At 43.5% G+C, this 22799-nt stretch overlaps 1 protein-coding gene across 1 annotated transcript in view; it reads left to right on the top strand.

Annotated features, from left to right (window-relative positions):
• The window catches only part of MACROD2 (mono-ADP ribosylhydrolase 2), a 2853334-nt gene that overhangs the window by 1080010 nt on the left and 1750525 nt on the right, over nucleotides 1-22799 (top strand). The window contains exon 5 of the mRNA XM_077282574.1: nucleotides 5602-5718. Within this exon, the coding sequence (XP_077138689.1) occupies nucleotides 5602-5718 (117 nt within the window). The remainder of the gene's footprint in view (nucleotides 1-5601; nucleotides 5719-22799) is intronic.

Here is a 22799-nt window from a genome sequence, read left to right as displayed (position 1 = left end):
AGTTTGTCAATAGAGAAAAAAACAAATTGCCTTTTTCCGAGACACGTAACATCTCCATTTTTCGTGATCTTGGGCTGGGTGAGGGTTTAAACTTTGCACGACAATCTGATGTTTTTATTGATTCTACCTTGATGTAGATATGATCTTTTTATCGCCCATTATTGCATTGCAATTTAAGCATTTATCGATCAAATTCGTTCTTTTTATATATTGATAGATCGGGTAATTCTGAACGTGGCGATACCAAATAAGTCTGAAGACAAGTCAAATACCAAGAGAAGTCAGACATTGACAGCAGCATTTAACATGTTAACATCCGTGGAGGACTCACGATTCCACCGGCGTCTGTTAGAAGCACGACAGCTTATCTGATCAGCAGTCATGTGCCGGTATAGGTGCGGGCTCATCGCTGGAGTCTGCACCAAACAGGGGGAGGCATCCAATGACTGACACCGCAGGTCATTGGAGGCTAAGGGGTTAATAAATGTAAACAATGTATATTATTGCATATATATTCACTGATTATACACTACAAAAAATCTCTTTATTGGTATTCATTAAAACCTATAAATTCTAGAATATATTGTAAATATGCCCCCAAACACGATAACTCAGAAAGTGATATGATAATAGAAAAAAAATCAAATAGTCGAGCATAAAGGAGGATCACCCAACTTGTCATCTACTCTGGTTCCTACCTGTCCGTAGAGGTTGTCAACGAGGATCGGCAGCATGAACTGCATTTTAAAAGGGGGGCCCCTTTTAAAATGCAGTTCATGCTGCCGATCCTCGTTGACTAGGCCTGGTCATCTTCGCCGCCTCCTCAGTCTAACCCTGTCAGACGCAGGATGCAGAGTACTGTCAGCAGCTTCCTCCTGCTGGATGCAGACTTCCCTCACCAGCCTCTCCTCACTTCCATTATCAGCCTCCCTCTACCGGATGCAGACTCCTCTCACTAACCTCCCCCTGCCAGATGCAGAATTCCCTCAGCAGCCTCACCCTGTCAGATGCAGACTCCATCCTAAAGCTCCACTTGCACTGCAAATAATTATGAAAAAGCATTGTCTAAAACTCGTTTCACAATTCTTTCAGTGCACTTTTGTAAACAGGACTCGCAAAGCCAAGGAGCATGGCAGGCTATGTGCAGTGAACAGTCAAGTATAGATTGCTCAGTACGCATTAGTACTTTGGCCTGCCTGTGTAAACAGGCATGCAACTGCCAACGATCAGTAAACGTTTACTGAACAGCAGTCATGTCCTGCCTCCAGCTAGTCCTTGTAAATGGACCTTAAGGATATCTGCCTCCATGATTGTTTTCTTTGATTAAATTTTGGGTGTGGCGGAATTAGGGTACTGTCACACAGTGGCACTTTTGTCGCTATGACAGTACGATCCGTGACGTTCCAGCGATATCCATACGATATCGCTGTGTCTGACACGCAGCAGCGATCAGGGACCCTGCTGAGAATCGTACGTCGTAGCAGATCGTTTGGAACTTTCTTTCGTCGCTGGATCTCCCGCTGTCATCATTGGATCGGTGTGTGTGACACCGATCCAACGATGCGTTCGCTTGTAACCAGTGTAAACATCGGGTTACTAAGCGCAGGGCCGCGCTTAGTAACCCGATGTTTACCCTGGTTACCATCGTAAAAGTAAAAAAAAAACAAACAGTACATACATTCTGGTGTCCGTCAGGTCCCTTGCAGTCTGCTTCCCGCTCTGACTGACTGCCGGCCGGAATGTTAGAGCAGAGCACAGCGGTGACGTCACCGCTGTGATCTGCTTTCACTTTACGGCGGCACTCAGTCGGAGCGGGAAGCAGACTGCAAGGGACCAGACGGACACCGGAATGTGAGTATGTACTGTTTTGGTTTTTTTTACTTTTACGATGGTAACCAGGGTAAACATCGGGTTACTAAGCGCAGCCCTGCGCTTAGTAACCCGATGTTTACCCTGGTTACCCGGGGCCTTCGGCATCGTTGGTCGCTGGAGAGCGGTCTGTGTGACAGCTCTCCAGCGACCACACAACGACTTTCCAACGATCACGGCCAGGTCGTATCGCTGGTCGTGATCGTTGGAAAGTTGCAGAGTGTGACAGTACCCTTAGATCTTCATTTAATATGGAGCCATATTGCCAAGGAGTATATAAAAACATTGTTTATTAACCTTGTTCTTGTTGGTACCAGCTTTGGAGGAAACATCCCTAAAACTTAATGTTTAACAAAGCAGAAAAAAAGACCAATCAGCTGGCCTGTCCGATGCTCAGCAGGAGTAACATGATCCAAGCAAAAAGTAAGCACTCGCGTCTTCATAAAAAAAACTGTTTGCGATCTCCATGGTATTTTGGCCAAGCCAAAATACACATTTAATAAACGTGTTGCTTGGAGGCTTGTATGCATTATCCACTTGCCTTTCAGTTTTTTTGTGCCATTGTCTACTATCACTGCTTTTAAATTTGGATTGAATAAACCATTTTTTATGAAGATGCGAGAGCCGGCTTTTTGCTTAGATTATCAATGACACTTTAATAAAACTCACAGCATAATTAGGAATATTAGTCAAGCCAGACACCCATCTACAGACAGCTGTTTCATGACTTGCTCCTTGTCACTGTGGGGACCGTTATTCCCTTTACTAAGCTGTGTCAAGGGATTTCATTCATTCTGCCAAACCCTGCTCTGCACTGCTGATGGGCAAGTCCCCGATCAGCTGTTTATGGGTATCTGAAATGGTCATGTCACAAGATCTGTTAGGTCGGTAGCTACCTCAATTGTTGGTAATAGAGAGCGTTTTCTTGCCTTACAGGAGAAGGCTACAATCCAGTGAATACATTTAGGCCAAGAGTTTGTTTCTTCTTTGGGGAGACCAGAATGGGCATCTGGCAGATACCTCTCTTCTCTCCCATGGAAACTAAGGGTCACACTTGTAAAAATCATGACTGAAACTTTTAATTGAAATTCATATTTATGGGTACTTTTGTTAAGACAGGTTTTAGAGTAGACATATGCAGTCAGTAATGATCAACTAATGACCTCATCCCAAGACTGAAGTGTAAAGCCACAAAGGGAACAAATGGCCCCAGATTGTGGATACTGTTTAGTTCTCTGTGATGTTTTCCATTGTTTCGGTTAATGGATGAATTATGTATGATCATGTGTGACTCTGTCAGACCCTAAGCAATAGTGGTGATCCCAGACATTTGTTGGCACTTGGGAATGAGTGAATTCCCAGTAATATTTAGATTAGCACATGTGTCTATATCACTCCGAGAGAATTTCATGGGCAGAGATCACAGGCTGTCTACTTTCAATGTGTACACTGACGAGGCATTTTGATATGGTGTGACATTCCTGTTAGGGCTAGGGTTGAGTGATATCATATCACAGGACAATGCTCAAAAGATGCCATCGGACAAAAACACTAATGCATATAGACTTAGGCCTGAGGAAAAAAATGTCTTCCAGGCTGAATGGATAAAAATAGTATACAACTGATAGTATTAACCAAGGCTTTGCATGAACGAGCACAAGCTATTCTCTTAATTCGTTGTGATCCCCTCATAATTGGCAATACATCAAAAAGTTTAGTATAATTGTAATTGCTCAGTTATCATTTTAATGGCCTAAACTACGCATCTTTAATGTAATCCTATGTGCTCTGTTCTTAGCAAGCGGGGCTTTGTGCTTACTCTGTCCTGGCACAGGGATTACAATATCTTTGAACTAAATCTTAGATAATTTCTAACAAACTGTTGCAATTAATATCATGGTATTATTTTAGGATCAATGAAAGGATCCACTCTCTGGCTTTCAATTATTTGATTTTCAGAAAATTACCCAAGACTATTAATAAAGTGGTACACATTTCAATTTAGCAAAAGGCCTTTCTGTTCCAGAGCATTTTCATTCAGATTTCCTCCATGGCTTTTGTTTTGGTATCTGTTTGTGGCTGTCAGGCTTAACATAATGATTTGTATCTGCCGGAAGTTAAACCCAGGACATGCACATGGGATTGTCTACCAAAAAATAACAATAAGAGAAACACATAGGGGGAAATGCATTATGACTGCCATTGCACATGCAAGTCTTAATAAATTTGGCACATTGTATTCCAACGAGCCCTTCATTAAGAGGCATACGCCACTTAATGAATTTGGTGCATCTTCAGTGACATGCTCCTTTGTGCACGCCACCAGAAATGCTGGAGTAAGAGATGCTATCCGTTTTGCTGAATTTGACAGGCAGTGCAACCTCACCATGTCTTGTCCCTGGCCGACTTCTCTCCAACTTAGATCGTTTTGGTCCAGCTGCTCCATACTGAGTACAACAAAAATTGCCAATTTCTTTGCATATCTCCGCATTGCACAACATTTTGCAGCTTTTAAAAGTGTTTTATGGCAGTTTTCTGGCATAAAATCTTTAAGAAATCTGTGCCATTGTCTATACACAACATAGGTACTCACAGTTCTCAAACTCTATCTACTCAAAGACAAAGGTGAATACTAAAATGGACTCTAGTGAGCAGAGAATGACTGTTCAAATCAAGTTCAGGCGCTCGGTACTTCACAGCGGGCCAAATATTTAAGTGCACCTTCTCACCTGCTTGGTTTCCACATATCTGCAGCCTTCTCTGGTCCTATGAAGCCAGAGCTGTCTATCAAAGAAAATGGAGAGGTGGAAAAGGAGGGAAAACAAACAGGTTGGGAATGTGTATTTAAATGATTGGCCCTGTCACGGAGCACCAAGTGGCGGGATTTGGTCAGCAGAGAACAACTATTCAAACTTGAGTCCCTTTTAATCAATATTACCTGAAAGAGCCTGAATAATAACACCCAACTTCCTTGAACAATTGAACACCCTAAAATTCCATAAGTTATTGCTTATAGAGATGCTCAGCCTCACATGGTGTGTGTAATATTTGCCAACTGCCCCGGAACTCCTGGGGAGTGGGCTTACATAAATCCCACCCAAAAGTGGGTGTTCTGTGGTTGATTGGAGGCATTCTCAGTAGGAGTGATTTACTCTGAGAGAGGATCAGGGGTGTGGGTGGGGTAAGTCATAAACACTCCCAGAAATGGTAAGTTGTATGAGCTTATTGGCTATTGATAACATGAATACTGCCCGCAGCGGTAGCCCAGTAGTCACTCCCACTGTAATAGACAAATACTGGCCAGGATTGCCATCTGTCCATAAAATCCTGGCAGCATAAAAGTTGGACACTTTTTTTAAATCCCTATTGGTAAAAACAAATATCTAGATAGATTGATAGAATGAGAGAGATATATTTATTTTTATTTTTAAGCTGGTACACAGAATACCATGACTCCAATTTGCAAATTTTCATTTCACAGCGAACATTATTCATATTTGTATTAAGGATTGTAGACTACAGTTAGTGCGAATCGATTCACAGGACCTGTCCATCGGCCACGACCGTAATCTATGGCCGCTGATCTGGATTCCTGAAAAACTACCTCCTGCCTTAGGGAGGCAGCATATCAGCATTTTATTGTGTATATATTTGAAAAATATATTTGATGTATAAAATAATTGATTGATTTTGTGTCATGAGTGCTAATAATTGAATGTCTTTGTCTTATAGTGGACGGCTGTATACACAGAGCTTCCGGGCCTTTTCTCAGCGCTGAATGTCGTACACTGCGAGGTTGTGAGACTGGTAAAGCAAAAATCACTTGTGGTTATGAACTGCCAGCGAAATGTAAGTCACTGGAACTTCTTCTTAAACCATGAGATTTTATGACTGCATTGCTAAATGTGATGGGAATTTCCTACAAGGCACATTACAGCGAGATCCGTTTGTATGTAGCAGCTCAATTACAGCTAGAAATTGAAAAGGCAGCAACGCAAGCACAATCTGCGGCACTATAGGGGCGCTGCTGAAAGATTCACATCCTTATTCCAACCGCAAGACAAGTATCTAACAAAGGTCATAAATGGATCAACCAGAAAGGCTTCTCTGCTTGGTGTGCTCGTCTTTAATATGGCAGCAGCAAGATAAGACGTGCTGGGAATTATTGATCATATTATATGCACTTTTAGTCTTAATATTTCAGAAATCTTGTAGCTAAGTAGCTTATAGAAATGTTACTTTAGGAATGAAAGAAAATGGATATGGTTGCATTTGGAAGTTTTCACTTTGCTGAGGAGTTTTTAAACCATTTTGTAATTCTAAGGTTGAAAGAAATCCATCGCTTTAATCCTATCACCTAATAAATTGATCAGGATCAAGGTAAAAACCTCATTAGGTAGATGCCACTTGTCCTTTATTAGGGGGAAACATTCCTTACCTACTCCAAACATTGTGATCAGACTGCCGCAATCACTACAAAAACACGCAATGAAGCTGAAACTCGTAAATTAGCCTCGGAAAATGAATCTGTCGATGATGAAGAAACCTTCATTCCTCTTAATGTAAAAGGTGTCCCCCTATCCCTCCTGCAGGCCGATCTGTAAAAGGTCATTATAGAGATCTCTGTACTGTCCCCTCATATATTTGTACATTGTAAATAAAAATGCCCCCAAGTCTTACTTTTATGAAATTGAATAACCCCAAGTTTGATTACCAGTCGTGGTATTGTAGCCCACCCATTCTCTTATTGTAGCCCACCAATTCTCTTATTGTAGCCCACCCATTCTCTTATTGTAGCCCACCCATTCTCTTGTTGTAGCCCACCCATTCTTATTGTAACCCACCAATTCTCTTATTGTAGCCCACCAATTCTCTTATTGTAGCCCACCCATTCTCTTATTGTAACCCATCCATTCTCTTATTGTAACCCACCCATTCTCTTATTGTAGCCCACCAATTCTCTTATTGTAGCCCACCCATTCTCTTATTGTAACCCATCCATTCTCTTATTGTAGCCCACCCATTCTCTTATTGTAACCCATCCATTCTCTTATTGTAACCCACCCATTCTCTTATTGTAGCCCACCAATTCTCTTATTTTAGTCCACCCATTCTCTTATTTTAGCCCACCAATTCTCTTATTGTAGCCCACCCATTCTCGTATTCTAGTCCACCCATTCTCTTACTGTAGCCCACCCATCCTCTTATTGTAGTCCACCCATTCTCTTATTGTAGCCCACCCATTCTCTTATTGTAGCCCACCCATTCTCTTATTGTAGCCCACCCATTCTCTTATTTTAGCCCACCCATTTTCTTATTTTAGCACACCCATTTTTCTTATTTTAGCCCACCCATTTTTTTTATTTTAGCCCACCCATTCTCTTTTGTAGCCCTCCCATTCTCTTAATGTAGCCCACCCATTTTCTTATTGTAGCCCCCCATTCTTATTGTAGCCCACCCATTTTCTTATTGTAGCCCACCCATTTTCTTATTGCAACCCACCCATTCTCTTCTTGTAGCCCACCCATTTTCTTATTGTAGTCCACCCATTCTCTTAATGTAGTCTAACCATTCTCTTATTGTAGCCCACCCATTCTCTTATTGTAGCCCACCCATTCTTATTGTAGCCCACCCATTTTCTTATTGCAACCCACCCATTCTCTTCTTGTAGCCCACCCATTTTCTTATTGTAGTCCACCCATTCTCTTAATGTAGTCTAACCATTCTCTTATTGTAGCCCACCCATTCTCTTATTGTAGCCCACCCATTCTCTTATTGTAGCCCACCCATTTTCTTATTTTAGCCCACTCATTCTCTTATTTTAGCCCACCCATTCTCTTTTGTAGCCCTCCCATTCTCTTAATGTAGCCCTCCCATTCTCTTAATGTAGCCCACCCATTCTCTTATTGTAGCCCACCCATTCTCTTATTGTAGCCCACCCATTCTTATTGTAGCCCACCCATTCTTATTGTAGCCCACCCATTCTTATTGTAGCCTACCCATTTTCTTATTGCAGCCCACTCATTCTCTTATTGTAACCCACCCATTCTCTTCTTGTAGCCCACCCATTTTCTTATTGTAGTCCACCCATGCTCTTATTGTAGTCCACCCACAATCTTATTGTAGTCCACCCACGATCTTATTGTAGTCCACCCATGCTCAGATGGTGTCAGATTCACTTTAAATGTGATAGGAGGGAAATTAGTAAAAAAAAATTAAAAAAGGCATTCACGTTATTATTATTTTATGTCATTCTTATAGGCACTTTATTATTAATAATAATATAAAAAACCTGTTACTACTGGTATTGATGAGTAAACATGCTTGGAGAAGGTGTTATCTGAGCATGCTCATGTGCTTCGGCATACTCTAGTACAGTGTTCCCCAACTCCGGTCCTCAAGACCCCACAACAGGTCATGTTATCAGTATTTCCATAGTATTGCACAGGTGATAATTGCATCACCTGCACAGACAATAATTCCATCACCTGTGCAATACTAGGGAAATCCTGAAAACATGACCTGTTGGTGGCTCTTGAGGACCAGAGTTGGGGAACACTGTCCTAGTACTATTTTCTAGTCACCATGGCTGCATGTTTCGCATCTGTTCGACAGCCGCAACATATGCAGGGATTGCCTGTTTGTTAGGAGACATGCAGCCATGGCGACTCGAAAATAATATTCAAGCACGCCGAAGATACTCTATTAGCACTCGAGCATGCTCAGATAACACCTTAGCCATGCACGTTCGCTCATCCCTAGTTACCAGATGAAAAGTGGCCAGTTTTTGCCCTTAAAACAATAAAGGGTATTTGTGCTTTATTGTTGTATGTAATACGCCCTCAGCCACAAATGGATTTGCTGCATTATTTGCTGCTTATAGAGTGGGCACCTTGTAGCGCCATTGTGGAAATGCGAATAAATTAAGTTTTTCCCGTCTCCCATGACAGCACACCTGAGAGAGGGATCCGCCCAGTCAGGACAGGAAACCTACTGAAATAAAAGGGCGGTACCTCTCCCTCGCTTCAGTTGGGTTTCCTGTCCTGATGGGAACCCCTTGTGCTGAAGAACGGCGGTTCGATTTTATTAACAGAAGATCTTCTTACCCGCTCCTGTCCCGGCACTGGAAGCACAGGCAGGGCGCCTGTATGTCGGCCTTCAGGAGCGGTAGCGCCGTTCGCAGATCCCATAGGGCTCTTGCGCACGTGCGGGCGTCGGTCCGGCACAGTCCGGACTCCTGGGGCCGGTCTCTGTCCGCCACGCCGCTCTCTCCCCCTTAGCTGGGCCACTTCCGGATGCGCGGCTGACGTTGCGCGCAAGGTACGCTGGGAGTGGGCGTGCCCGCGTGACGTCAGACCGGCGCGCCGGATCCAAGATGGCGGCGCCCATGCAGAGAACGCCGGTAACGCCACAGGCTACCCGGCGGTATCCAGGGGAAGGAAAAAGAGCGCAACGGTCACCGGAAGAGGTGGAGAGCACGAGTACCCTTTATTAAGGGAGAAATAACGCTGGAGCAACGCTCATTTCCATACAGCTATTCCAGACATGGAGGATCGTATGGAACTCCAGCAGCAGCAGCAGCCTTTACAGCAGCAGCAGCAGCGTGAGCCCCTGTCAAGTGATACGCCTGCTCACCAGCGTACCAAAAAAGATAGCCGCTCGAGCGCAAGGAGTGGCAAACGCCCTGGTCGGTCGTCTCAGGATTCTACCCCCAGAAGAATCGTTCCACGTGCTCCTAGTCCGCCTCAGATTCCGGTACCGTTTGTGGTCAGCGGGTGGTGAGTGATCTACGTGAATGTCACCCTGGTGGTAATAGGCTACATTTTCTGTTTACTTGGCAGGCGCCGAGGAAAGCTAGCTCCAAGACCAGGAATAAGGAATGTGCCCTCTGTAGAGCTCCGTTGGCAGTCCAGTGGCAGAAAAGTCTTTGCTTAGATTGTATTCAAAAAACCATCCAGGAAGAAACCCCTGACTTTGCCTCTAGTCTAAGGGCAATAATTAGAGCAGAAGTAGAAGGCTCTGTTAAAGCGGCCCTTAAGAAAAAGGGTAGTAGAGACCCAGAACCAGTTTCCGCGTCGGAGGTTTCTCATTCTGAAGAGGAATATCAGGAGGATCCATTGTCTCCCTGCTCCTCCGCCTCTAAGTCCCCTGGCTCCTCTTCAGATAGTGATATTGGGGGGCGTCCATGCTTTCTTACCGAAAACATGGACAAACTGGTTAAAGCCGTTAGAGCTTCTATGGGCCTAAAAGATGAGAAGACAGCCAAATCCCTGGAGGACATTATGTTCGGAGGGTTGGAGGAAAAAAGAAAACGTACGTTTCCCGTTAACTCCAAAATAAAAGCCCTTATTGACAAAGAATGGAAAAAGCCGGAAAAATCGGGTAATCTGCCCTCGGCTTCTAAAAGACGTTACCCCTTTGAGGAAAAAGATTCAGAGACTTGGGATAAAGTGCCTAAAATTGATGGCGCAGTAGCAAAATCTTCTAAAAAGATATCCCTTCCCTTAGAGGACTCTGGGGTATTAAGGGACCCCTTAGATAAAAAGGCGGACGGTTTCTTAAGACACACCTGGGAAGCAACCGCAGGCGCTCTGAAACCTGCAATTGCAGGAACCTGTGTGTCTCGTTCCCTTATTGTTTGGCTACAGCAAATAGAGGAGCAGTTGACATCTAAAGCTCCAAGAGACGAAATTTTATCTAATGTGACTATGGCTAAAGGGGCAGCCGCCTTTATAGCAGATTCATCAGCAGATTCCGTAAGGTTGGCGGCCAGAGCTGCAGGTTTATCCAATGCAGCTAGGCGTGCTCTCTGGTTAAAGGGGTGCCCGGGAGACCTGCCCTCAAAAAACAGACTCTGTTCTATACCTTGTGATGGCCATTTCCTCTTCGGTAAAAAGTTGGAGGACATTCTGGAAAAAGCCGGTGACAGGAAAAAGGGTTTTCCTCGCTTTCCAGTGGACTTTAGAAGGCCTTATTTTCGGAGGGGCAAATTTAGTAGAGGCCGCCCCCCGGGAGACAGAAGGGGCTGGGACTCCAGAGACAAAAGGGGATGTGGATATATGTTTAAAGGTCCCTCAACTTCAACTAAAAAGCCCTCCCAATGACGCCAGGCCAGTAGGGGGGAGGCTTTCATCTTTTTTCCCAGCCTGGGTAAACATCTCCCCCTCTCATTGGGCTCTGATGGTGGTCAAAGACGGCCTAAAAATAGATTTTGTTTATCCACCGCGACGGACTTTTATTTCAACACCCCAAAGAAAAACCCCGGAAGAGCAGCTAGCCTTGGAAACAGAGGTACTAGAGCTGGTTTCAAAACGTGTTTTGATAGAAGTCCCGTGGAAGGAACAGGGAAAAGGTTTTTATTCCCCTCTTTTTTTGATAAAAAAACCAGACGGGTCACTAAGAACTATCGTCAATCTAAAACGCCTCAATCAATCGGTAGTAAACTGTTCCTTCAAAATGGAGTCTGTAAATACAGCGATAAAACTCTTGTTCCCACAGTGCTTCATGGCAGCTATCGATTTAAAAGACGCCTATTATCACGTCCCAATTCATCAAGATTTTCAAAAATTCCTAAGGGTAGCGGTTTATGTCCAAGGTTGTCTCAGGCACTATCAGTACACTGCCCTCCCGTTCGGCCTGTCAATAGCGCCAAGAATTTTTACCAAGCTGATGTCAGAGGTCATGTCCTTCCTCCGCTCACGGGATGTGGTAATTGTTCCATATCTGGACGACTTCCTGATAATAGGGAACTCAGCGGCGCACTGCCTGTCACAAATAGAAGAGGTTATGACGACACTAGAATTGCTGGGGTGGAAAATAAATCTTGCCAAATCAAGGTTGACGCCGGAGCCGGTTCAGTCCTTTCTAGGCCTGGTTCTGGACTCCGGGCGTCAGCTTTGTCTTCTACCAGAAAACAAGCTGGTCAAAATCCAAAATCTTGTGGAAACAGCAATTCAACACCCTGTAATGACTTTGAGAAAAGCAATGTCCTTGCTGGGCTCTCTGACGTCCTGTATACCCGCAGTAAGATGGGCTCAATTCCACCTAAGATTATTACAGTGGGAGGTCCTGTCGGCGCAAAAACTGTTAAAAGGGCGTTTAGAGGGCAAGCTGTGTCTTTCATTGGGGGTAACGGATTCCCTAAAATGGTGGACCATAAGAAATCATTTAACATCTGGGGTCCAGTGGGTAACTCCGATAGAACAGGTCATCACCACAGACGCAAGCGGTACAGGATGGGGAGCTCATTTAGGGACTCTCTCTGTTCAGGGATCTTGGTCCCATCTAGAGTCACAACAAGCGTCAAATTTAAGGGAATTATGGGCAGTAGAAAGAGCTGTGAAACACTTCCTTCCCATCATTCAGGGCCACCATACCAGGGTCATGTCGGACAATCGCGCAGTGGTGGCATATATCAACCACCAAGGGGGGACGAGATCCCCTTCCCTAATGAAGTCAGCGTCTGTCCTCCTACAAATAGCAGAACACCACCTGCTATCCCTCTCTGCTCTTCACATAAGGGGAATCGAGAATTCGAGAGCAGACTACCCAAGTCGCAAGACACTGAGGCAGGGGGAGTGGTCTTTAAATCCCCGGGTCTTTCAAGAGATAGTGCAGGCCTGGGGCTTACCTGTGATAGATTTGTTTGCCACTCTAAACAACAGGAAGGTAGACAGGTTCTGTTCACTAGACCCGAGGGAGAATCCCTTCGCAGTAGATGCCCTGCAGATTCAATGGGATTTCAGTCTCGCGTATGTGTTTCCACCAATAGCAATGATACCAGCAGTAGTGAGGAAAATCAGAATGGAGCAAGCGAGAGTAATATTGATTGCTCCATTTTGGCCGAAAAGACCTTGGTTCTCCCTCCTGAGACAAATGTCTATAACCGATCCGTGGATCCTACCAGAGATTCCGGACCTACTAACCCAGGGCCCAATATGCCACTCTCAGGTGAAGGGCTTCCATCTTGCAGCCTGGAATTTGAGAGGGCATTACTGAGTAGGCGGGGGTTTTCGCCGGGGTTAGTTTCCACCTTATTAAAAAGTAGAAAACCAGTAACATCTAGAATTTATGGTAGAACGTGGAAAAAGTTTCTGGATTTTTCGGGGCAACCTTTGGGGGACAAGGCTCCTGTGGGTACCATCTTAGAATTTTTACAAGCGGGTTTACAACTGGGGTTGGCAACCAATACACTCAAGGTCCAGGTGTCGGCATTAGGTGCCTTATATAATTGCAATCTTGCCTCCAATAGATGGGTGTCCCGCTTTATTAAATCCTGTAGTAGGTCTAGACCGATAAAAATTCAGAGACTTCCCCCGTGGGATTTAAATCTGGTATTAAATGCTCTAACCAATAGTCCATTTGAACCCCTGCAGGAATCATCATTAAAGATACTCACTCTTAAAACGGTACTCCTGGTTGCGTTAACATCAGCCCGTAGGGTGAGTGATTTACAGGCCCTGTCCGTCTCCCCTCCTTACACGCAAATTTTTGATGACAGGGTAGTACTCAGACCAGATCCGGCATACCTTCCAAAGGTTGTACTTAAATTTCATAGAAGTCAAGAGATTGTGTTGCCCTCCTTTTGTAATAATCCTAGGAACCCAGGGGAGGCAAAATTTCATACACTGGATGTGAGGAGGGCTATTGTGCAGTACATATCCTTGACTAATCAGTGGAGAAAAGATCAATCCCTTTTCGTAGCCTTCCAGGGTAGTAGGAAAGGATATGGGGTATCCAAGGGTACTATTGCTAGGTGGATTAGGGAGGCTATTTCATTATCCTATGCTTCCTGTGGCGCCCCGATCCCTGATGGCATCAAGGCTCACTCCACCAGGGCCGTGTCTACTTCCTGGGCTGAAAAAGCAGAGGTATCGATAGATCAAATTTGTAAAGCCGCTACCTGGTCCTCTCCGTCTACCTTCTTTAGACACTACCGGCTAGATCTATCCTCCTCGTCTGACCTTACCTTTGGTAGAAGGGTGCTACAAGCGGTGGTCCCTCCCTAAGGTGGTTCTTTCTCCAAAAATCTCTCAGGTGTGCTGTCATGGGAGACGGGAAAACACCAAGGTTACTTACCGGTAGCCGGTTTTTCCGGAGCCCATGACAGCACCTGTATATTCCCTCCCTTCTTTTTTCACCCTTTGGTGCGCACTTTTTAGCTGGGTGTATTTTGTTATATTTATAATGTGGTGATGGATTACCATGTACTAACCAAAAGGGCCTCTCATGCTCTGGAAAACCAACTGAAGCGAGGGAGAGGTACCGCCCTTTTATTTCAGTAGGTTTCCTGTCCTGACTGGGCGGATCCCTCTCTCAGGTGTGCTGTCATGGGCTCCGGAAAAACCGGCTACCGGTAAGTAACCTTGGTGTTTTGCTCTTATTTTATTTCTGTTGCTCCCCTGCTTGTTTCCATTTTTTTGCTTTTGGAAAATCTACTATACAGTCCCAGAGGTATGAGCCTTTGAATTTCTGCAGATTTGTATGGTCTTTAGAAAGGGGGTGGTGCTCACAGGGTAATACTGCGGAGTAGCCACAAGATACGCCCCCAACAAATCGTGTGAGACATGACCCCTTGGAAAACAGGTTAAAAATTAAAACCAAGTAGGCTCATGTCTCTGTAACCGTATGGCGGAATTAAATATATATATATATATATAGAGAGAGAGAGAGAGAGAAAAATTGGAACAGCATCAGACACTACCTTGATGACGTGCAAAGTTTCCCCAACCAATATTCAAATGGCTTTCAAAATAGAAATAAAAAAGGAAAACAGCACAAAAAACTCAAAAAAAGTGGACTTTATTGCCCAAACGGTGTGGCAACGTTTCAGATATAGTATAGGAGAAAGGATACTATATCTGAAACGTTGCCACACCGTTTGGGCAATAAAGTCCAATTTTTTTAAGTTTTTTGTGCTGTTTTCCATATATATATATATATATATATATATATATATATATATATATATATATATATATATATATATATATATATATATATATATATATATATATATATATATATATATATATATATATATATATATATATATTCATGGGAGCAGCAGGAATAAAATAAGAGCTAAAATTGGTCACTTTTGACCTGGTAGGTGGTTGTGCACTGGCTGGAGCTGTTCATCGTATATTTATATGCTATTTTGATGCTTTGCTTTTATTATTCACTTGAATAATTAGTTATTTCCCCTGGAGTAATAGGATGCTTTAAATATCCCCTCTTCTCCACACAGGGTAATATATACATTGTAAATGATAATGGCCTGACTCTACATTTTCGATAAATAATGGCGTTCAGAGCACTTTTCACTTGATAATGTTTGACTACCTTGAAAGCAGTTGTTAAAAAAAATACATTTTCTCTTTTATTCATGCAGATTTGTGGATAGTGATACTCATATGCCCAGAGAGATCAAAGTGATATATTGTGTTTTCAGCTGCTGTGCAAAGGCTGATTGGCAATTACTGTGAAGGCATCTGTCACATGTTAGCGCATAGAAACAGCGAGCAGAATCCAATGCTGGAATTTATCTGCACTGGACGGATCAGAATTTTGCCTTTATTATTATTATTATTATTATTATTATTATTTATTTATTTATATAGCACCATTAATTCCATGGTGCTGTACATGAGAAAGGGGTTACATACAGGGTTATAGCTATCATTTACAGTAAACAGGTTTACAGTGACACACTGGTACAGAGGGGAGAGAACCCTGTCCTTGCGGACTTACATTCTATGGGATAGTGGGGAAGATACAGAAGGTATACAATTGAATAGTCTTATGCAAAACATTTCCCAGTCCCTTAAATCCAATGGGATCCCTATGCAGCACATGGGAGACACATGTGTACTAATTAATGATCGCAGGTCACAGGCGGGTAATGGGATGCATTTGTTTTGTGCCTTTTAAGTATCAGAGACCTGTCAGTGAAAGGTCATATCAGTTACATGTGCAGCTCATCAAAGGATAAATATCACGATTTTGTGTTTAACAAGCGGAGGTGCAGAGTGCAAGCTGCTGCGGATGAGTCAATGGACTTTGTTTTTTTGTTATTTTTTTTTTTTTTATAAATCACAAGCCTCTGAGAGAGAATGAAAAATCAGAAATCAACATTGTTATATATAGTACAATTACTTCGAGTACCCATCACCAGTTAGGGGCTGTCCTCTTGATTTAGTAAAAATGGGCAGCCCCAGAATGGTGTTTTTCTTTTAAATATCTTAAATGAAAATTTATTTTATTGTAAAAAGTGTGCAGGAAGTATTATAATGCCCAACAAAGTTTTGTATGTGTATTTGTATTATTGTAGTTTTCTTTTATTCCTGTCTGTTTACCCCTGTCTGTCTGGTTAGTGTGTTCCTAAACACTAAAGGCTGAGTCACACATAGCGATATCGTTAACGATATCGTTGCAACGTCACGCTTTTGGTGACGTAGCAACGATCCCGCTAACGATGTCGTTATGTGTGACAGCGACCATCGATCAGGCCCCTGCTTGGAGATCGTTGGTCGTTGGGGAATGATCAGGACTATTTTTTGGTCGCTGATCACCCGCTGTCATCGCTGGATCGGCGTGTATGACGCCGATCCAGCGATGTGTTCACTTGTAACCAGGGTAAATATCGGGTTACTAAGCGCAGGGCCGCACTTAGTAACCCAATATTTACCCTGGTTACCATTGTAAAAGTTAAAAAAAACAGTACATACTCACAATCTGATGTCTGTCACGTCCCCCGGCATCCACAGGGTTAAAACTGCTTTCGGCAGGAGCGCTGCTAATGCACGCGCTGCTGCCGAGAGCTTCCCTGCATTGACTGTGTCAGCGCCGGCGGTAAAGCAGAGCACAGCGGTGACGTCACCGCTGTTACTGCCGGCGCTGACACATTCAGTGCAGGGAAGCTCTCGGCAGCAGCGCATGCATTAGCAGCGCTCTTGCCGAAAGCAGTTTTAACCCTGTGGACACTGGCGGGGGACGTGACAGACATCAGAATGTGAGTATGTACTGTTTTTTTTTTTAACTTTTACAATGGTAACCAGGGTAAATGTCGGGTTACTAAGCGCGTCCCTGCACTTAGTAACCCGATGTTTACCCTGGTTACAACGATGCCGAAGTCGTTACCCTGATCGTTGGTCGCTGGAGAGAGCTGTCTGTGTGACAGCTCCCCAGCGACCACACAACGACTTACCAACGATCACGGCCAAGTCGTATCGCTGGTCGTGATTGTTGGTAAGTCGTTTAGTGTGACTCCAGCTTAAGGCACCTCACCTCCCTGCAGGGATCAGATAAGGGTTAATTTATGAGCATAGCTAGGTACGAGACTCCGGCATCTCCACCACCTCGGGTAATCCAAAGGATAGTGAAAGTGTAGGGTGCCCCTAGTTTGAGGGATTGGGTAGGTGCCCATTGTTGCTTGTCACTATTTGGCAATTGACTTTAAGGGAGTGTGTCAGCACAAAATGACTGTTCAAACCATGTAAAAATGCTTGGAGCACCCTAGGCGTGGCCAAACATTTAAGGCTACTTTCTCACCTACTTGTTTTCTGTCTATCTCCGTCCCTCACTAGCTCTATAAAGCCAGAGCTTTCAATCAAAGAAAAAGAAGGTTGGGGGGTAGAGGGAAAACAAGTAGGTGGGAAGGTGCACTTAAAGAGTTGGCCATGCCATGGTGCACAGAGTTCCTGGACTTGGTTTGAACAGTGCTGACAGCCTTCTCTTAAAGGGAACCTGTCACCCCCCAGGCGTTTTTAACTTAAAGAGCCACCTTGTGCAGCAGTAATGCTGCATTCTGACAAGGTGGCTCTTTTAGTTCTGGGTGCTGTAACTGCAGAAATAATCAGTTTAGTAATTTGTCCAAAATACCTTGTCTTCAGTCAAGGAGGCAGGCGTTTCCCCCCTGCTGCAGATGCCACACAGCCGTCACTCCAGTCTTCTTGGCGCCGGGTGCCGCCTCCTCAGCGCTGTTTTGAAATGAGCCGGTGCCTGCGCTCTTTTCTCTTACCTTGGGCAGGCGCAGTGAGCGCTGCCCATCTGTCCTCATATGCAGTCTAGCTGACTGCGCCTGTGCGGCCGCCATGCTTGTGAATCCCAGCCCCGCAATGTGAATAAATCATAGGACACTGAGGGGCTGGGATTCACAGGCAGGGCGGCCGCACAGGCGCAGTCAGCTAGACTGCATATGAGGACAGACGGGCAGCGCTCACTGCGCCTGCCCAAGGCAGGAGAAAAGAGCGCAGGCGCCAGCTCATTTCAAAACCGCGCTAAGGAGGCGGCACCCGGCGCCAAGAAGACTGGAGTGACGGCTGTGTGGCATCTGCAGCAGGGGGGAAACGCCTGCCTCCTTGACTGAAGACAAGGTATTTTGGGCAAATTACTAAACTGATTATTTCGGCAGTTACAGCACCCAGAACTAAAAGAGCCACCTTGTCAGAATGCAGCATTACTGCTGCACAAGGTGGCTCTTATAGTTAAAAACGCCTTGGGGGTGACAGGTTCCCTTTAAGAGAAGGCTGTCAGTACTGTTCAAACCAAGTCCAGGAACTCTGTGCACCATGGCATGGCCAACTCTTTAAGTGCACCTTCCCACCTACTTGTTTTCCCCCTACCCCCCAACCTTCTTTTTCTTTGATTGAAAGCTCTGGCTTTATAGAGCTAGTGATTTGAGTGACGGCTGTGTGGTGTCTGCAGCAGGGGGGAAAGGCCGGCCTCCTTGTCTGAAGACAAGGTATTTTGGACAAATTATAAAACTGATTATTTCGGCAGTTACAGCACCCAGAACTAAAAGAGCCACCTTGTCAGAATGCAGCATTACTGCTGCACAAGGTGGCTCTTTTAGTTTCAAACGCCTGGGGGGGGGGGGGCAGGTTCCCTTTAAAGTGAGTTGTCAGTATGAGATCAATGTAGATCAGGAAAGCAGACAGTCAGTCATTACATGTCTCTGGTAATGCCACCTTCCATTTAAAGTAAGCTCTGGAATCAGACTCTTGGGGAGATCCATAGCTCATTTGCATATTAAGAAAAATGTGGATTTCTCTGGCATAAGACATCGGATTACAGATATCAAGGTATCATTTTATTCAACTTTCTGTGACCTCCATGTCCATATAGGCGGCTTAGGAGGGTTTATCCTACTGACAGAGAACACACATGTCACAATAATGCTTAAAAGGAATCTATCACTTTGCAGTTGTTTGGTTCTACTATACTTCAGAGAATACTTCTGTAATATGGCATCCAAAGCATATCATGACTTTTTTTTCCAGTTGATTTCTGTTTGGACTATCTCTGTATACCTCTGGATAAATTGGAGCCATATGGAGGCACAATATGGAGCTATAATAGATCTTTGTGCATGAGAGAATTTTCCTAATTGGTGTTCTGGTCTTGTAAAATTCCATATTTAATTACCATTGTTTGCTTTGAAAATGTGCTGGATTACCAAATGCTGGATAATATGACTTTCACTCATGTTTTCTTTCTGAAAGTTATTCAAGTGCATGCAAAAATTTGCATAACATAAAACAGCAAAGTTTTGTTTGAGCGACACACTACTGGTGTGTACGGCACAATTTACACACTGTATTAACTAATGGCCTTTAGAAACTCTACAGATCCCACTATTGACCTAGGACTTCTATGATGAACGCTTTGGTCCTATTGTATACACAATTCTTGGAAATACTGGTGGGATCTCAGATGACATGATGAAATGGCTCGAATTATGAGTGCCATAAATTTCTTGCCGATGTCTCTCGTTGATTTATTAACTATAGTAAATAACCCCATGTGTGCTCAGGGTTCATTAACCTTTTATTGATTGGGGAATGTCTTACATTTTTTTTATTTACCGACCTGGGCAAAATATTTTCTGCCTCATTAACACTGATTGAAAATTTCATGACAATTATGTGCCATAATAGCAATTAAATGTAATTTATCAAGCCTCTAGACCTGACATGTGATTAATGTAATGGTATGATTTGGTTTGATTGCAATTAGCTGGACCAGAAAGAGTGTTTTTTTAATGATTAAGTATATTTCTTATTTATGAAGATTGTAAAAATTTCAACAGCCTTCAAATTGATGAATAGAACAAGTGCTATCGCCACAACTGCCAGCGCAGTCACGTAATGGATATTATGGAAAGAACGTCATAGTAATAGTTGTATCTCAGGACTTGAGATCATTTACAACATTTGTATAATATTTTGGTACCACATCTGTACTAACCATAGTGATTTTAGTGTAGAAGAGGGTGAAAAATGTTTCTCTTTCCCATGTGAGCGGCTCTGTAATATGACTGGTGTGATACTTGATGGGGGGGTAGGGATAAAGGGAATGTGGCATCAAAAAATAAAATATTGTTATAATTGATAATTTATTGTAAATGTGCCATATTTTTCCTCGAAATTTGTTTTTTGTTGTTCTATATAATTGTATTATAAAATCTGAAATATTTGTGATTTTAACACTAATCACTAGGTTTTACACGTCTCATGCTTCCTGTTCTATACAGCCGACCCTTCATCGGTCTCATTATTACAGACAGGATTGCAATGCAATGTAACACCTTTATACATTGTAGATAACACCAGATAAATCATCCAACATCCTCACCCTAATGCTGCTAATGTCCATTTCTATAGAGGTTTGAAAAAAACCAAACCCCTAAATATAAAAAAATGCATTTAACAAAAACATGAAATAACTTTAAGGTGTCATTATTTCCTTTAAAGGGATTATCTGACACTATTTTTTTTTACTGTGGGGCTAACCCATTTAAGGATTTTGCATATGGGAAAAGAAACTTCAAGTTATGTCTCTCTTACTACAAGATAATGTATTGCTCTAAATGAAGAGACTTCGGTTTTTTTTTAAACTGTTATAGCAATTTAAATCTTATTTTGGCAACATGACTCTGCTAAACCTGCCCTAGACTCCACGGCAAAGTTGAAAAGTGAGGTACAAAAAGTCATTCTATTGTGTATGCTCTAGTGTTAGTTGCTAACTACCTGCTAGTTGTGCCCCGCAACGATCTCTTCTGGCTGAGAGCTGTCATGGATTGCTGCTGGCGGTGATTCTCCTACGTCCTATGACATCGTGTCAACAGACCAGATCTTTCTCTTCCACTGTGCTCTGTCGACTGGGCATCACTGCCTGCATAATCTTGATTGACCGCCAGCTCAGTCAGCTGCGAGTCAGCTGCCCATAAACATCGGCAGTGATGCACTGTTAAGGGAGCAGAGTGGAAGAGAAGGAACTGCCCTGTTGACATGACTTTACAGGCAGTAGGTGAATAGTCAACAGGAGTCTGATGAGGTTGTCGCATGTCAGAACAGGCAGTTAGCAACTACTTGCCGATAAGTGCTTAGCCCCTTGGAAAAAATGAAGTTCCGGTATCATGGAAAACCCTTTTAATGATTTTACATAGGGTTGCAGAAAGTTTGTTACTAAGGCCGGCCTCACACTCAGCGTATAAAAATACGGTCCGTTTTTTACGGCCGTAATACGCAGAAAAGTCCCCAAAATAGTGATCCGTATGTCATCCGTAGGCAGGGTGTGTCAGCGTATTTTGCGCATGGCATCCTCCGTATGTAATCCGTATGGCATCCGTACTGCGATATTTTCTCGCAGGCTTGCAAAACCGACATCTAATGGATTTATGTGCTCAAATGTTTGGAAAAACATATATACAGTATATATATATATATATATATATATATATATATATGTCATTGAGACACATATATATATATATATTCTGTATTTATATTTACTTCAGCGCGATATATGTGAAAAGCCGGTAATTCAATTGCCGGCTTTTCATTTCTCCTTCCCAAACCCGACAGGATATGAGACATGGTTTACATACAGTAAACCATCTCATATCCCCCTTTTTTTTGCATATTCCACACTACTAATGTTAGTAGTGTGTATGTGCAAAATTTGGGCGCTGTAGCTGCTAAAATAAAGGGTTAAATGGCGGAAAAATTGATGTGGGCTCCCGCGCAATTTACTCCGCCAGCGTGGTAAAGCCAGTGACTGAGGGCAGATATTAATAGCCTAGAGAGGGTCCATGGTTATTGCCCCCCCCCGGCTACAAACATCTGCCCCCAGCCACCTCAGAAAAGGCACATCTGGCAGATGCGCCTATTCTGGCACTTGGCCACTCTCTTCCCACTCCCGTGTAGCGGTGGGATATGGGGTAATGAAGGGTTAATGCCACCTTGCTATTGTAAGGTGACATTAAGCCAGATTAATAATGGAGAGGCGTCAATTATGACACCTATCCATTATTAATCCAATTGTATGAAAGGGTTAAAAAACACACACACATTATTAAAAAGTATTTTAATGAAATAAACACACAGGTTGTTTTAATATTTTATTGCTCTCTCAATCCACCAGAAGACCCTCGCTTGGCAAAATAATAAACCAACAATATACATACCTTCTGATGAACTGTCAGGTCCCACGAAGTAAATCCATCTGAAGGGGTTAACTCATTTTACAGGCAGGAGCTGTGCTAAAGCACTCGCTCGTGCCTGTAACCCCGGGTGCTGAAAGGAAAGCTGGGTGATCTGTACTTACATTGAGTTGCGGTGAGGCGCCCTCTGGTGGATGAACTCATATGAACTCGAGCGTGGGAACTTTTCCAAGGCTCCAGTTCATGAGTTCATCCACCAGAGGGTGCATCACCGCAACTCAATGTAAGTACAGATCACCCAGCTTTCCTTTCAGCACCCGGGGTTACAGGCACGAGCGAGTGCTTTAGCACAGCTCCTGCCTGTAAAATGAGTTAACCCCTTCAGATGGATTTACTTCGTGGGACCTGACAGTTCATCAGAAGGTATGTATATTGTTGGTTTATTATTTTGCCAAGCGAGGGTCTTCTGGTGGATTGAGAGAGC

Source organism: Ranitomeya variabilis, chromosome 2 (assembly GCF_051348905.1).
Source record: "Ranitomeya variabilis isolate aRanVar5 chromosome 2, aRanVar5.hap1, whole genome shotgun sequence".
Lineage (NCBI taxonomy): Eukaryota > Metazoa > Chordata > Amphibia > Anura > Dendrobatidae > Ranitomeya > Ranitomeya variabilis.
The sequence above is the reverse complement of the archived record's forward strand: the minus strand, read 5'-3'. Positions and strand labels throughout refer to the sequence as shown.